Source organism: Chelonoidis abingdonii, chromosome 7 (genome assembly GCF_003597395.2).
Source record: "Chelonoidis abingdonii isolate Lonesome George chromosome 7, CheloAbing_2.0, whole genome shotgun sequence".
Lineage (NCBI taxonomy): Eukaryota > Metazoa > Chordata > Testudines > Testudinidae > Chelonoidis > Chelonoidis abingdonii.
Window position 1 is genome coordinate 97,145,823 of NC_133775.1, and position 18,024 is coordinate 97,163,846.

Below are 18,024 nucleotides of genomic sequence, written 5' to 3' on the forward strand. Positions count from 1 at the left end.
TCTTCTGATACAGGAAACTCTCCAATACTGCCAGAGAATATTTTGCAAGGCTAAAGCTGTGTGTTAGAGCTCTATTATGTAATACAGATAACACTTAACTGGGACTATCACGAATATGATTTACAGTACACATTGAATAATTGTATCAAGAAAGTTAAAATGACATGTGCAGAAACGGAGAAGCAAACAGGCTCTTGTTATCTTGATCAGATATGTTGCAGAATGCAGCAAGGGTTTTATATTTAGCGTACTTTCCTCTTAGTGTGTAATCTGCTCTTGGAGCTTGTTATGAGCAAACTTTCCTGAACATCTGGAACGGTTCCTGCCCTTCTTTGCCAGGATAGTGAAGCGATTTCAAAGTTGAATGTCAGAAGTACTGACTAATAGAAGTCCTGCTCTTGTTTAAGAGAGAAGCAAATTCAAATGCGTTGAAGGAGAGGGGCAAATGAAAATGTTTTTGCAAGCAATAGATTATTATCAGTACATGTTTATAATAGTGTCAGTGGCATAGCTCATGAGAATGGTTTCTAAACTTTCCACCTACTTTACCTAGGGGTAGGAGATCCCCAGCCATATGTTCCTACTGGGGCTGTGAATGTGAGATTATCTACTGGCCTTGCCTCAACTAGAGATTGGGTGTAGGGGGTTGGCTTGGGGCCAAACATCCCCAAATGTAGTGGTTTGGTGTCTGTCTCAGTTAAATAACCCTCTTCTGGTGCAATCCCAACCAATAGTTGTGTGGTTGTGTGTCACAGTAAGTGACACTTATCCTCTCCCATGAAGCAGAGCATCACCAGATCTTGAATGGATTCTCACGCCCGCTATCAATCAGAACCTGTTTAGTGCTGCAGAGCCTGCAGTGTTAATGGGCCAGAATCTGCTGCTACTGAAGTAATGGCAAAATTCCTATTGATTTCAGTAGGCTGCAGGATTGGGCCCGCAGGTAGGAGATGTAGGAGAAGGGCAGAAGACCAGCGTTGCTTGCAAGCACTGTACTCTGACTCTGTTGTGCCATTTTAATAGCTGTTCTAACAAAGAGTAGTACTGGTTTTGTATAGAATTCAGTTGTTTAGTGGTCTGGTCTCCTTTTGAGGTATGCAGCTTTCGTTGAGGGTAACTAGCTTGATGTGCGTACGTCAAGACAAGTCCAGGCTCTTACACTCAAACCTCTGGACATCAACTTATTTCAGTTGTAAATTTCTCAAGTTTTCTCTTGTATTTTTTCCCTCTTACTGTTTGTTGCATGGTATCCTGTCTGCAGCTTCTCGTTTTCTCCTCTGTTGCTAAATTGTGGGGCTAAGCTGTTAGGAAATGGACTTCCTCTCCCAAGAGGCCCAGAGAACTGTATTTATTGCTGCTGCTTAAATTTCCCTCAGGCTGAGACTAATCTAGCAGTAACACTTATGAATATCTTTTACATATTCCTGTATTTTTAGTTACTCCAAAATACAGGGTTGCCACCCGTCCTGTTTTCACCTGGACAGTCTGGATTTTGGCTAGTGTGTCTTGGGTGCCATTTGTGTCTGGTTTTTCTTTAATCTCTGGGGAAGAGGTGGAGCAGAAGCGGGGCTTTGGAGAAAAAAGGTGGAGCAGGGGTGGGGCTTGGAGGAAGAGGCATAGCAGGGGGTAGGAGCTTGGGGGGAGAGGCAGAGCAGGGATGCTCTAGTTATTGAGGCATCAGAAAGGTGGCAACCCTACCATACTAGTTTGTTTGTTTGTTTTTTTTTATTTGGATTGTGGAGTCTCAGTGCATGGCCTCCCACTCTTTTTAGGCTGCAAAGCAACCTTTACTCCACATGCTAAAAATATAAATAACATTAAATTTATAATGCAGCCATAAAAGCAATACCATCTGTAATGAGGTAAAAAGTACCCTGTGGACCTGACCCCTTACAAGCTATCAATTTGCAGAGCTCACACTAATTTAAGTCACTGAAGTCCTGAATGCAGAAGGCTGGCAGAGTCTCCCTAGGCTACAGGAGGAATTGCTGGGGATAAATGTGTCTTTAGGGGACCCAGAAAGCACAGTCTCAATAAAGGCCCAGTTGCCTATCACGGTGGCCCGAATTGTCTTTCTCCCTGCATCGGAATGCAGCAATTAAATAATTGGAGATAGGCCCAAGCCACATCCAGCTGTAGACTGTCCAGTGTTTGGGGTGATTCTAATCTAGGGTTTTGGTTTGGACCCATCTATAATAACAACACCAGTGTAATCATGTTTTAACACAAACATTCTGTCATTTCACAGTGTTTGGGGCCCTTATAAAAGGGGAAGGTGAGTAGCTTCTCTGTGTATTTCTTTTCAGTTGTGCAGTTAAATGCTGATGGATACTCAGCTTTGCCAACCCCAAGCATTAAAAATCACGAGGTTTGGTTTTAAAAATCATGAGATTGGAAAAAAATGTTGGGCTCTTTTTATTTGCCTTTGGATTACTGAAGCTTTAGGGTGCACTCACTTCACGTTTTCAGACTTTTCTCGGAAACCATGAAGGATAAAAAATTACTACCACTGTGTTTTTTGTTTGTTTGGTTGGTTTTTTTTGTTTGTTTTTTTTAATGAAAGTCAAGGTTCTCATGCAATCTCTTGATTCCAGTAGCTGGGGCTTTAAGAAAAAACACTAAAAATCACCAAACTCACAATAAAACTGAGAATTGGGAACCCCTTGATACCATGATTAATACTGCTATCAGCTGAGTTAAACCAGTTTATACCAGTTTACACCTCCATCTACATAAGCATGATGCTTGCCATAGGTTCAACGTGTTTAATAAATTGCCATTGCATGTACTGGATTTAATTTTTTAATAAAGTCAGGCATACAAAAATTGTAAAAGGAATGATGTAATAACTCATTGTGGTAATAGACACTTCTGTCCTTTTTGTTTTCCATTCAAGTTGGCCTTTGGCGGAGTTTGACCCAAGTCAGATCCGACTGATCGTATATCAGGACTGTGAAAGAAGAGGGCGAAATGTCTTATTTGACTCCAGCTCTAAAAGAAAAACTGAGGATGTATCCGTGTCGGTGAGCATTGCTAATCATTTAATTGAAACTTGTTTACAGTATATTGTATATCTTTTAAAAGTAGCACAAGATTAATATGTAAAATGCCTAGTATATGTGTTCACATTTCAAACATAAAGATACATGTTATGCTATTTTAAAATAAATATTGTGTTGCAAAGTATTTGAGCTTTAGTGGTTCCCTCTAACAGTGGTCTTTTTATTCTTGGACTTTTTAACTGTTCCTTTCAAAGAGATGTCTTGCTTTCTTTGGCCAGGGCAATGCCATGTATGGTGATGGAGAGGCAGTAGAAAATTTCTTCTCCTAACTGTAGTACCAGCTCTTTGGTGGAAAGTCACTTGAAAACTTTATCTTTTTGGTTTTTCCTTTCATCAGCGGAATGAACTGCTGTTTATTGATCTGTGAATTTGCAGTGTAATTGCTATAGCAGGTTGAAGAAACTTAGGGGTAGGCACAGGAAAGCTGACTTCTAGGCCAGCATTACCATAGACTATCTGTGTGAATCTCTCCGAACTTCATTTTCTCCTTTTTGTAAAATGCCTGCAAAGCCATTAAGATCTTCAAATAGAAGTCATTATCTGAGTGCAAATTGGTAGTCGTGGTTAGTTTTGCGTTAGGATCCCGCATACAGCTAAGTTCTATAAGTGGGACAGTACATTACCACAAAACCTCTGTCTTCACTTCAGGTTTGAAGATGATCCTACCTATTGAAACCCTGCTGCTTCTCATCCCAGTTCTGATTGTCTGTCTGCTTCCTCCAAATACCTCCCTCTAACTCTGGGAAGTAATTTGTGTGGCGTTGGGCATGAACTCTTATAACTTTCATAGCTGAATATATCAATTTTATATCCACAGTTCAAGTCCCAGATTTCCTTGTTCTTCCTGGGAATTTAGATGTTAGGTACTTAACACAAGCTTAATTGCAGTAACAGTAGCAAGTGCCATTGCGAAACGGACCAATTTAAATGTCCAAAGTACATAATCAACAAAATATATATTGGATCTGCCTGTGCTATTGCTAATTAAGCAAAGCTTTATGGCAGTCTGTAATAGGGACCCCCTTGTCCTATTCCTGTTTATTTACTGGAGTCCTCAAAGCAGATCTAAAAAATGTCTATACTTACACAGCCAATTTTCCATCGTTATTGGTTTCATTACTGATACATAGTTCAGCGTGACAGCTTGGTAGCTACAGAGTTCCGTTAAAAATAGACTTGTTTCACTAGGGTGACAAGCATCTGAAATCACATCACCACAATCTCTACTTTTTATGCCATTTCTTAACAGGGAAGAAATAGGAGGTAAGGAGGCAGGGGAAAAATTGTTTCCAGCTTGCAAATCTGGAATGCCCAGTGCTAGCCACTAATGACTTCATTTATTTTATTGTTGGTCACATTCTTGGTATTTGAAAGGGAATTTATGATGATACATTTCTTACCACGTTCTCCCACTTTCAGTCTCACTTTAATGAAATGATTCCAATACTGGTCTTCTCATGCAATCTTCCTTCTTTCAGCAAATCTTTGCAAGAGTTATCACATTTTGCAGGTAAAAATGTGCACGACAATCCTTAACTCAGCGTGTTGCTAGTGCAGTACAGACTTGTGTAGTAACTAGTACGTATTGGAAATTTTCAAGGAATTGTGTTGGTTTGATTTTTCTCTCCCATTTTTTATGATTTTAACAAGGACACTCCCTGCATATATAAAGTTAGATCTTCGCTCTAAGCACATTCCAAGGCACTCTTGCCCTTTTGCAGTAAGACATTTGTGTGGGATGGGCGCTCTCCACTGTGAAAGAGTATCTGTTAACTGCCTCTCCAAAGGCAATGTCCTCTGCTTTTTTTCCTGGATTTCCTAATGTGATTAATAACTCTGTGCATTTGCAAAAGCACTCAGCGCTGGCCCAGCTGCTCCTATTCAAGTAAACTGAGTTAAGCCATTTTTGAAAATCCCACCTTAAAGCAGCACGTTATCATAGAATGCTCCTTTTTAATATGTAGCTAGCATTTTATGTCCCTGATTTTTCTGCTGTGGGTGAAAAGTGTAATGCAACTAAACACAACAATGGTTTAGTAGTAGTGTGCTTGCAACAGTCCCGGATATACTCAGCTGTCTTTTGTCTATGCATAATCCCCTGCATATATCAGAATTGCATCTGATGAGCATTGGTTTCAGAGTAGCAGATATGTTAGTCTGTATCCGCAAAAAGAACAGGAGTATTTGTGGCACCTTAGAGACTAACATTTATTTAAGCATAAGCTTTCGTGGGCTACAGCCCACTGCATCGGCTGCATGCAGTGGAAAATACAGTAGGAGGATGTATACACAGAGAACATGAAACAATGGGTGTTACCATACACGCTCTAATGAGAGTGATCAGTTAAGGTGAGCATATAGCTCGGTCAGCTTAAACCATATAAAGGGATGAGATGGTTATGAAATTTTAAAGCACATCAGGGAGGCGCCTATTCCAGGCAGGAGAATTTGGTTTAAATCAGTCAGTTGGATGGATGCTTGGCGTTGCATTTTGGATAGATGAAAAATTTAAAAGCTGACCCTGATGGTCTCAAATTGTCCAGCAAACAAGCAGTATCCTCTTTTAGTGGGGTCTAATCTAACATTACAGAACATCCTAATAACATGTTTTGTGTGTGGGAAATGTTTATATATCAGAAAGAATGTCTGATGAAATCCTTAAATAATTCTCTTTTGCCTCTTTGCCCTCTGGTAATCCAAAAAGCCAAAGAAATGAGATTTTAGAATGCTCACAACAGAATTACAATGAAAGCTAATGGGTGATAACCTTCTATCTGAGGTACCATATGATTGCTGCTATGCTAGATGACTTGAGGGGAAGAAATATATAAACATTGTATGTTAAAATTTGCACTTGACTTAGGAATTAACTAATTGCAGACATTCTGACTTTGCAATCTGAAGTCTGCATAACAGTCTGCTATCGCCGCACAATGCAAAAATCCATCGTTCTTTCTTGGTTTTACAGGATTGAGAAAATTAAGACTGTTGAAAGAAACAAATGGAAATACAAAGAAAGGGACAAATAGACACTCTCCCTAATGAGTGACTCTGTGTTTTGTTACTTTGAGATCATAGTACAGTTGATGGCCATGGTGAAAACTGCCTGTTGTTCAGTTTGAAGGAGAGTTGTTACTTTTCCTGAGTCTTATTGGTATGTCTGCCCAGCAAAAAAAAAAAGACCTATGGCCGTGGGTATAAACGCCCAGATCAACTGAGTAGAACTGGTGGGGTTCATGCTGCAGGGCTAAAGATAGCTGTGTAGATTTTCAGGCTCTGGCTGGAGCCTGGACTCTGAAATCTGGCAAAGGAGGAGAGCCTTGGCTTCTGGACTCCAGCCCGAGGCCCAATATCTACCTTGTCATTTTTATTCCTGCAGCACAAACCCGAGTCTGTTGATCCGGGCTCTGAGACTTGCTACTGCAGGTTTTTTTTGGTGGGTAGACATACCCCTAGAGGGTTAAACTTCTGTGGTAAGGCTGAGAAGGGGCCGCGTGGCAGGGACTGCAGGCTGCAGGAACTGAGAATGTTGGCCAAGCAGCGTGCCAGGCATTGTCACTTAGATGTGAGATCCACGTTAGACAGCTGTGATGCCTGGGCACTTGGCATGTAGGACAGAGCAAAGTGACTTCCTTTTGTGTATCCTGTGCCTTTTTTGGTTCTAGGCACAACAGGTTCTTTCCCAACTTTATTTCCTTACTGATTAGTCAGCCTTCTGTATCCAGGGGCCTTACACAATTCTTCGAGACTGTGCTGGAATTAATTGATGACTAATCTCCCCATGAGCAGCAGCAAGTTAGACAAGACTTCTTCCACTTTGGTTTTGCCAGTATCTCAGGAGAAAGAGACTGCATTTTTCAGCATTGTGACATCAGATCATGAGAAGATGTATCAGAACAGGAATTATTTGCATGCAGAGTACTTGAGGGCAGAGTGTGGTGAAAAGGGCAGACATTACCAATGCCTTAACCAAATAGCCACACATAACTCCTACATCTTTCAGATGTCATCAGTAGGGCCCTACCAAATTCAGGGCCATGGAAAAAAAAAATCTGATCTTGTGTGCTTTTACCCTATACCAGGGGTTCTGAGACTTTTGTACTGGTGACCCCTTTCACACAGCAAGCCTGAGTGCGACCCCCCCCCCCATACATTAAAAACACTTTTATATATTTAACACCATTGTAAATGCTGGAGACAAAGTGGGGTTTGGGGTGGAGGCTGACAGCTTGTGACCCCCTGAGGGGTCCTGACCCCCAGTTTGAGAACCCCTGCACTGTACCATACAGATAACACATTTCATGGAGGAGACCAGCATTTCTCAAACTGGGGGCCATGATCCAAAAGGAAGTTGCAGGGGGGTTTCAAGGTTATTTTAAAAGGTTGGCAATACCGTGACCCCTACCTCTGTGCTGCCTTCAAAGCTGGGCAGCCAGTGAGCGGTGGCTGTTGATGAAGCTCCCAGCTCTGAAGGCAGCACCTTGCCGGCAGCAGTGCAGAAGTAAAGGTGGCAATACTATATCATGCCATCCTTACTTCTGCGCTGCTGCTGCTGGCGATGGCTCTGCCTTCGGAGCTAGGCTCCCTGCCAGCAGCCACCACTCTCCAGCTGCCCAGCTCTGAAGGAGGTGCCACTGCCAGCAGCAGCGCAGAAATACGGGTTGCAGTACCACAACCCCACTATAATAACCTTGTGACCGTCTCCCCACAACTCCTTTTTGAGTCAGGATCCCTACAATTGCACCACCATGAAATTTCAGATTTAAATAGCTGAAATCATGAAATTTACAATTTTTTAAAATCCTACAGCCATGAAATTGACCCAAGCGGACCGTGAATTTTGTAGGGCCCCTAGTTATCAGTCAGTCAGGTGTTGGAAACAGTCGCAGCACTCCTCTCTGGCAGCTTTGTAAATCTGATCTACTTGTCTTCATAGAGATTTCAGTGTTAACACTTCATACAACTTGAGGCTTGTTCATAATGGCACCTTATTAGTTTATTTTTAGGGGATAATGTCTGTCTATCACTTTAATGCCTCCTGGTAGTGTCACATCTGAACCTGCTCCTTCTCCCCTAGCATCCTTTCCCTTATTGCTGTTTCCTTCTATCTGCAAGACCCGGAGATTAGTTAGAAATATGCCTCCTCACTGGGTCCCAATGAAAATTTATGTGCACATGAGCAGGAAGAATGTTCCTTAGAAATCCTTGAAAAACTAATATCCGACCTGGTTTGAATTTGGATGCAAATATGCAATGGAAAGACAGATTTCTCACCCCTATTTTAAGGTATAGGCCCCAGAGGACAGAGCCAATGTGAGCTCTCAGCCTTCACTCTGTATTTTCTGATGTTTGAGCTGAGTGCTTGACTTCCCAACCTTGACACTGCAGTTACATTGGCCATTTGCAGGGACCACACAGTTCTGTACTCAGCTGTTATTGTTCATTAATTATGTAGGATCATGAATGTGTATGGTATGTAAAAACTACCAGCAGTGAAAGGTGCCCACCCCAAGGAGCTTACAATCAAATTTGATAGGGACACAACAGAAATGATGCCACAAAATGGAGGCGAAGGAGGAGGTCAAAGTAAACGCTAGGAGGGGAATCCTGCATCAATTTTTCCCCCAGAGAACAGACTGCATGTGTTCTGTTTTTTGCCATTTTGTCTCGTTAGTTACGTTTTTGCTTTGTGCTGTCCTTTGGTGGTTTATGGCTCAAAGATTAGTGAGTAAAGGGCATTCTCAGAAAGAGATTTGACTGAAAATGGTTGCTGACTGGCACATGAGAAGTGGGAGAATTTTCTAAGCATAAGGGGAAACCTGCAAGGAGGTATGTAGCGAAGAAGGTTAAAGAATGATAATAGAGGGAACAGGAGAAGGAGAAAGAGTCAGAAGGAATGAAGGCAGAAACTGAGAAAAGGAGTTTGCAGTAGACAAGGCACAAGGGAACCAAGTTGTTGAGCAGTTGTGTTGGGGAGAAAAGGGTGAAGCTTAGAGATGCTGCAAAGGAACAAGATGCGACGACAGTCGGATTGGATTTGGGAAGGAGTAAATGAGAGTCTAATGTGACACTAGGATTAGGAGTTCGGATGATGGAGGACAATGGAGTTTGTCACAGTTTTCAGGGTAACTACACCTGTATCCACCCCCCTTCCTCAACACACACACTCTGTGGTCCGCTCCAGGAATGCGCAGTCAGGTACCGGACTTCCAGCCATCCCCCATTTCTGGGTAGTGATCCAAGCCACTCTCTTCTGATTGGTGCCATATCCTGTGATAGTCCCAGCAAGCAGGTCTACCTAAAGGCCAGTGCCTGTGCTTTGCTTTCTTTCCGAGGGCTATGAACAGTGTATTGCCAGGAGTTACTCGTAATCACACAGTTCTTTCTAAGCAGCATACATTTATGCTTAGGGTAAAAGCATTACAGAAGAAACATATAAAAACAATAAAGGTTCCTACATGCTTCCTAATTAATGTACCAGAAACAGCCCATCAATGTTATGGGGTCCTGGTAGACCAATGCTCTTCCAACCCTTCTCTCTAGGGTTGAGTCCTCCTGGGATCAATGGTCCTGTCTGTTTGCTGAATCTAAAGAAGGACCCTAAGTACTCAGCCTTTATATAGCCTAAGTTTTCTCTTTGTCCCTTGGTCTCTGAGAAACCCAGTTGGAACAAATATATGCAAACTACCACAGAGGTGGAACCTCTTGGGTTGTTTACAGTTTCAGTGATGTGCCTTAATCAGCCTGCCACTGTTTTTAGTCCCTGGAGGAGCTGGGTAACCCTCCCACATAGAGCAGAACACATTCATACCTAAACCATTCATACATTTAAATTCAGTGGTCCCCAAAGATACTGCATGGGGTTGCATTATGTGTCAGAGGCTTACTCACAGGGCTGGGAAGAGCAAGAGGGTTTGGGGAGCCGTTGGGTTTCATTTTCAAAGTGCTGCATAGGCCACTGTTTCTGGTGCAGTGACACTTAACCAAATGCTAGTGCAGTCCGTGACCACGTCATTTGGAATCTTTGACTCCAACTGCCACACTGGTTAAAAAGCATAAAATGGCACATAATTTTAAACAGGCCAGGATTACCCACACATTTGATTATGCTTAAGCATAAGGTAAGTGTTGGGCATTAAATTGCCCAAGGGATTAGGAACAGAAAATTGAGCCATTTGCCTGGAGGTGAGCTGTGAAATTGAGATGATGGTCTCAAACTGTTTCCTCGTGGACAAGTTTTCGGGGAGCAAGAGACTACTGTTACAGTTGGCATCTCTGCAGCACGGAGACTGAATCCTGCCCTCTCAGCCCTCAGTATTCCCTTCAATCAGAAGTGGAGGCATATTGATGGACCAGCAGAGGGATGTCTTTCCTGGTCACTACTCCCGCTTGTCTTGTAAATACTTGCAGAAGTTAGACAACACTGAGAACAAAGCTGACAACTTTCAGGAGTGCTACATTCACTTTAAAAAACACCTGGCAATTGAAAAAATATGCAACCCTCTAACATTCTAGGCGGATGCACTAATATTTTTATAGCCTCAGTTCAGGACATCAGCAGTAATTCAGGCTGCTGTCCATAAACAATCATAAACTGAGAGAGTTAATTTCTCTAGATCCATTTTTCATCAGTGTGATGGTCCCTTTGTTTCTGAGGATTCGAGTAGCTTGGCTATCGGATGGATAGTTCTCAAGCGATGGCAGCTTAGTGTTCTTTTTGGATAGTTGGTTTCTTACACTGTCCCCATCGCAGTGAAATCCTGAGCACCTACTATGGCAGACAAAAGGATAAAACGCATGTGTTCTCGTTCTCTCTCTCTTATGCACACCCACCCCTTCACACTGCTTGGCTTTGGTCCAATACCCTAGGTCCCCTTCAAATGGGATTTTTCTACTCTACTCTCATTTTTGATGCTTCCATCACCTGCCTCAGGAAACTCGTCCTTCCTGCATTTGCTAAGAGTCTGACTTTTGGAGTCCTACAACCTTCCAGAGCCTTCTCCCTGTTTTCTTTCACAGACTTTCTCTCTGTTTTATTTCAGGCCTCTCTAGTCAGTCAGGATGCAGCTTGCACCAGGGCCAGCCTGAGTTTGGTTACGCTCCCCTCTCCCAGCAGCTCTGTTACGTCTGATTAGTCCAGTCTGAGCTCTGTTAATGGAGACCTCACTTCTACAGCAATTCTCCTTTGGGGCATGGCAAGACATTTTATCCACATGGGGATCAATAGCTCAGACACCAGAGTCCCTTACCTATACAGGCAGGAGAAGAAACCTTCCCCCACACTCATTTACCCTGACCATGTGTGTTTGCAAAGGGTTCATCCCATTGATTCTGGCTTCCCATAACTTTAAAGATTCAATTATTTTCATTTTAATCTTGTTCTGTTTAATCCGTGGTGGAAGAAGCAAAAGTGCTGCTTGTGCCCTGCCCATACAATGAAGAGTTTATGGAGCCAGTGACAGTCCGTTGTAAAACCATCAAGGGGTTTAGTAGGATCAGGCATTGCTGGGGCAGGTTGGGGAAGACGATTTAGGAAAGAGCCTGCCGCAGATGTACGTGGTAGAAGCCCAGAAGCAAGGCCACTGGGGTGAGAGCTGTTTCATAGTGGGTCTTCAGTGTAGATCTATCTGCAGCTGAGTCTTGTCAGCAATTTGTGGATAAGAACTCTGGCCAGGGGATGCAAAGACGCCCTTTCCCAGCTCCCCTTTCTGGCAACTTTGTGCATGGCATAGATGTACCAGCAGCGTTTTATCTAGAGACTCAATTTGCTGCACTATGTACATTTGGGAAGAAAGAGAATAGGTTTGAAATGTCTGTTTGTGCATCTTATTGAATTCTGTAGTTACCTCTTTATTTTGGGAAATATGACTTGGAATATTATACTAGAACACAAGTGGGCCTGTTCCCTTGTTGCATAATATCTAGCAATTTGTAGCATCTAATATTTCATTGACATTCAAATTCCATAACTACAGAGAGGAGATGCATTACTGATACTTGATCTCATAGTCTAATGGGTTAAACATAAGCACATGCTGGATTCTAAAATTGCATGTTCCAAAATTTGTCAGTGTTCTGCGTTTTACAGATGATTTGCTACTTGTAAGCTGCTGACAGACGGTATCTGAAAGATCTTGAACATTTGACCTCTTTTACTTCACAGGTTCCTTAGTTCATTTTGCGTTCCACTGCAAAGATCAAATGTCTGTTCCCCTCTAGTATTTAAATTAGGAAACTATAATTTCAAGACGGATCTCGTCAGCGGATCTGGGAAAAGCTACTATGCTGAAAATATTCACGTGCTAGTGAAGAGAAATGATTAGGTTTTGCAAAATGCTCATTTAATACACAGAAGTTTTTCCCTTTACATAAATGCATTTAATATACTTCTAACCTAAGTGAGCCCCGTTATTACCACATCTTCTTATGGGAACTTGCAACATCTGATGGAAAATGTAAAGCTGAAATGTGGTTTGCCTGCACAAGCTGCTGTAACCCTGTGGATTCAGTGTGGTTTTTTTTATCACATGATGCCTGGGACATTGTTATTTGTCAGAGATAAAATGCAATTCTAGTTCACGAGTTCCTACTGAAGTCATATGATTATCGTTCACATGTTCCAGGCATTGTGTACTAGGCATAAGCCAAAAATATGAGCCACTAGCAAATCTACACGCTGCATGACTTCAGCGTGCTCCCCATAAGGATTAGTATGTCATAATAAGAGATGGTTCCTCTGAGAGGGAACTTGTGCTAGTGGCTCAAGCACAAGCATAGGGGTCAGGAGAATGGGTTTCCATTCCCAGCTCTGCGACAGACTCACTAGTTTGTCTATACGTTTTTCCTTAACCTTCCCCACTGGAGTAGCTTCACTAGTGGTAGCAACAGTGCAAACACTAGTGTAGGCAACTTGATGGAAAAATGTTAGTGAGCACATGACCTCTGTCTACACTTGGGGCCAGATTATAGCAAACTGATGGCCTGCATACATCACGACACATGGAGCCCCACACTCCACTTGCACTGGCCCCTACCCTGCCCAGGAAGGGAGGGGCAGAGACATTGTGCTCCTTTCTCCTTCTGCTTCACCTCCCCTCACCCAGGAGCAGCAGGGGACCATCATCTCCCTGCACAGGGCCAATGGTGGGAGTAGGAGTAGCAGGGACCTAGTACTTATCCTGGCAGCTGGCATGTATCTGCTCGGATGAATGGGCTGGGTCTCCCTGCACTTCTTTCCTTCTGCCAGCTGACACATACACAGAGCCCCCTGCTGGGGTGATGTTGGCAGGACGCCCATCGCATTGAGATGTCTGGGGCAATTCACACCTCTCAGAGCTACTGTTTCTGGCCCTTTGCAGACTGTGCTTACACTTGGGTTGCATTTTCAGGCTTTTCTTCATAACCGTTAGAGTTAAAAAGTTGAATTTTTAAAATTGTCATCTGCATCTGTGAAGTGCTATGCCAACCACAAGACTGTATAAACACTTACTAGTATGTACATAAGGTGGGGAGAAAGCAGGTGGAATCTATTGTTCCTCTCTCTGTATTCACCCCTTTCTCTGCCATCCAATCTCCTGCTCCTGTGCCCAGTAATTATTCTCTGTAAAACTTCAAAGCAGCTTCAGTGCCTGGAGTTTCTTAAGAAAATGAACAAGGAATGTTGTATTAGCTCCCAGTTCAGTTTTCTAAGTAAAGCAGCCCAACCTCCTTCCCTGTAGCCAGTCTGGAGGAGAAATAAATCATTCTGCTTACTGTTTGCCTTGGCGTATAACCTTTTTGCTGCTAAATACGCTTCGTAAACTGGGAATACAAGACCAGATCATTCCAATGTCATTAGCAATGATTTTAGGGATGTGAAAACTAATGACGGACATGTGGTCTGTGTTTCAGAAACTCTGTAGTGATGCTCAGGTGAGAGTCTTTGGGAAATGTTGCCAGCTGAAGCCTGGAGGAGACAGCTCCTCTTCATTGGACAGTTCCATCAATTCATCTTCCTTGTCTTCCGATACGAAAGAACAATGCCCAAAATACCAGGTGAGAATCCTTTTATATTGTTTCAATCTTGTCAAATTTTGCAACAGATGTATCGAATGTTTTAAAATACTTAAAATTAGAGACAGCCTGAGGCAGAAGTTTTTCTTTAAGGTTTAGACTGAGGTCGCAGTTCGATCGTGAATGAAGACTGGGGTTTTGGGTTCCAAGGCACTGAAACATGGCAAACTGTTCTCACAAGAGTGCTGCCTTGAATGGCAGAAGTATCTCCAGAGTAGGAGAGGTCTGCCCTTTTGGGCCATATCTGAACAGGACCTGGACAATAAGCCCCATCTGTGAAATGAGACTTGAGAGTGGACCCATAATGGTAGGTTGGGACATTTTTGTTCCTTTGAGTATTTGGACCTCTATGGGTCCTTGTCTAGTGACAGACCCTAGGCTTCATGATATTTTTAAGTATTCTGAATTACAAATATATTTAAAGTCACATGTTCTATATCAGGGGAAACTTGAAAAAAAAAAAAGGTAATGTGGCAACATACAGCTGTAAATCTGTAGATGAAGGCTATATAACAGTAACAGTGCTATATAACTTGAGTTAACTTTTACAAACGTGTGGAGGTTTTGGTTACAAGAGTAGCCAGAGTCATCTGACACGGATATATTTCTGTCATCTCAGCTTCCATGGATCACAAGCATTTTATACTCAGCCATCCTAAAATAGAACTGAGCCTTTATACTCTTTGTAATGAATTAATTGCATGTTTGAGGGAAGTTGCCCCTTACAGATCTTATTTTGAGTACAGTACTACTGATGTCTTAACCCATTGGTGATATAAATGAACAAACTTTCTGCATTGATTTTATCCATCATCACCTTAGCTGTTGCTATATTTGACCAGAAATGTATTCCCTTTGTCTTTTCTTTCCTGTACAGCTCTTCTCCATAGTTTCAATAAGGTGACTGAAGTCCTATTTGCCCTTTCACCCTTCTTGGAAGGGTATTTTGTGTGGTTTTGAAAGGAAGAGCTGTTCCATCTCTCTTGGTATGCTTCCTCTGACACAACATAACCTCCATAGTGTCCTATGTAACCAAGAGAACATTATGCTCCCCAGTGTAGCCACCTACAGCTACTTATTTCTCTTCTCAATTGGGCAGGCTCTGTACAAACACTGATTAGCATTGGAGAATAAAGGTGTGATATATAATGTATTATGTGCAGCCTTTGCAGTTGGAAAGTGGAAGTCCCAATAACATAATGCTAATAGCACATTTTATGATAGTTTTATTTAAATATATGTGACTATGCTGTAGGTGATTTAGAAGATGAAATATGGTGCTTTGTCCCAGGCTACTGTGTGGAATTCTGGTTATGTCCCATCTAAAGCTCTCACAGATGTCACTAGAATACATTCAGGTGCTTCTAAATAAGGTTTGATATTGCTAATACTTGTAGATGACTTCCCACAGTAGAACGTACTGTACCTGGTAGTATTCGCAGGATCTTGCCCTAGTATTTTTTTCTCACATCCAGGCTGAAGGTTTGTTTGATCATAAGACCTGGGTTTTACAACTGTGTTGCAATTCTGTTTACATATGTAGAAGGTTATTTTGTGCAATATGTGCAGTAAACAGAAATTTAAAATGTTATAAATTTACCAGTCAGAAATGGGCTTTCCAAATCATGCAAATATGACTGACTCTAATATGCTAATATGTAATTACAAACACTTGCAATTTATTTATGATCTGTTTTTATGTGAGCTCAGAAATTTGAGCAAGGAAATTGGTTTGTTTCCAAGTTGTCATTCCCTAGAGTCATGCCGTTTTGCCATACGCTCTTCAGTTATTACTCATATGAGTTTTTAATTTTTAACTCCTTTTCTTGGCTGATCGCACTTCACTTTGGTCTTTGGTGACCTCTATTTTCTAGAACTTGGAGGCCCAGGTGGTTGAACAGCAGCAAGGTTCTCACAATAAATGTAGGCATCTGTCGTAATGCAAGGTAGAGTCATCCTCATTAGGCATATATGAAGGCCTAACCAAAGCAGGGCATCTCATCAGGATCTTTGTCTTTGGCAGTGCCTCTTCCCGATCTTGCAGGGGAAGGACACACCCCCTGTAATTAGGTTTGAAATGAGCAGATTCTCACTTTTCATGATTTTTTTATGATGATAATAATAATAATTTAATAAATTTGTGTCTAAGTATTTTCCCCCCAGTTTATATTGACTTAAATTTTTACACTGGCAGAAAATTAAAACCAAGCAGATGCTCAAATGCTTTATACTTGTTCAAAACATAAGAACTTCTGCAATTTATATCCATAGATAAAAATCATCATATTTGGGCCTAATAGTTTGTAATGATCATTATTCAGTGTTCCATGTACAAAAGTACTTTGTAAAGAAGTACTTTTCTGGAGCCACACTCATTTTTTTAAGGCTCTTGGGTGATAGTTACTGTTTAAAATCTAATCTTTCCTAGATTACCTACAATGCATCTGGCCAATTAGGCAATATGATACCATGGGAGATGAGGATGGGAATTTATCCATGATCTTGGTAGTGATCAGTTTTTGCTGTGACACATGAAGATTAATAGTCCTTATAATTATATCTTCATTTTTATAGTGGTAGTTGCTATTTTTATTCATGCTCCATCTTTTTTGGGCTCCTGGAGTGATAGTGAGTTGCAGAAGTTAGGTATTCTGTTGAAATATTATGACCTTAGTAATGAATCCTTTTTGCAAACTGCTTTGACAATTCAAAGAGCTAAGCAGTGGAAAGTGTTATGTTTTAAATGAGTTATCTCTGAGTTTCATAGTATCTCCTTGTTCTTATTTTGATAGGTAGGGTAAGTAGAAGAATCCAGTGGCCTTCTTCACATATTCCTTATTTCTGGGGAGGATCTGGAGGCCTGGATGCTGTTTCGATTCTGCCGTTAGCTCACTCTGTGACATTGGGAAAGTCGTTTAGATTTAGGCCAAACTTGGTTGTCACCCAAATAATTAGTCTAACTTTTCCCAGAGGGTATACAAACCCAGCTCCCGTAGATTTCTATAGGAGCTGTGATTACTTAGTACCCTGTGAATATCACACTTAAGTATCTAATTTTAGGCACCCACATTTACAAATGTTGTTCTAAAGTCTTTGCTCCGCCATCTGGAGTTGACAAAGTCAAAGGATGTGGCTTGTTGTTGTTTTGCCTAGTGCCGAAGCGCAGCAGCTCTGAAGTGTCTGAGCTCCAGGAGTCCTTGAGGCATTTAATTTAGTCAGGGTCAGGCGCAGCTAGCGGGGAGCCAGAGGAACTGCCAGCAAAAAAAGAACATGAGTACAAAAAGTGACCCTGCTTACTTATGAATTTGTTTGGAAAGACAGCACATAGATGAGAGGAAAGAGTGGCATGAGTTTCTATCAGCTGCAAGAACATCTTCGGTTGATTGGCCTGGGTAACTTTTTAATTTTAGTCTGCAGATTTTTGCTTGTTGTGTGCAGTACTTTATATAGCATTTGATGTTACATGACATTCCTCCTTTGTGCTCAATCAGTATCGCTTATGGCAAACTCTCACCAGTCAAATAACAGGAAATGCATGATTACTCATGGCGTCATGTGCTCTTTCCTCGTACTGAAGGAAGCAATCAGCACAATAACAATAGACGGAAGTGTGTCATATGCAAAATATTATGCATAGGTAATTGAGTCAACCCTTAACTTGTCAAGAAGCCATTGGTCCAGCCTGTCCAAAATCCATGATTGCCATAGAACGATCAGCAGTAAACATGTAGCTCTTCTCACTCTGATGATCACATACAAGAAAAGTTTAGTCTCTAAAGCCTCATTCAGGAAAGCACTGAAGCTCTTTCTTAACTCCGGGCATTTGTTTAAGTCTCATTGACTTCTGTAGGGATGCTTTTTGGTTTGGGACCCATGACCCAATGTCTGTGTCTTTATACACATGGTATTA

The 18,024-nt window shown here is 41.7% G+C and overlaps 1 protein-coding gene across 1 annotated transcript in view; it reads left to right on the top strand.

Annotated features, from left to right (window-relative positions):
• FNIP1 (folliculin interacting protein 1) overlaps positions 1-18,024 on the top strand; it is a 90,525-nt gene that overhangs the window by 34,656 nt on the left and 37,845 nt on the right. The window contains 2 exon segments of the mRNA XM_032769154.2: positions 2,897-3,023; positions 13,953-14,096. Of these exon segments, the coding sequence (XP_032625045.1) occupies positions 2,897-3,023; positions 13,953-14,096 (271 nt within the window).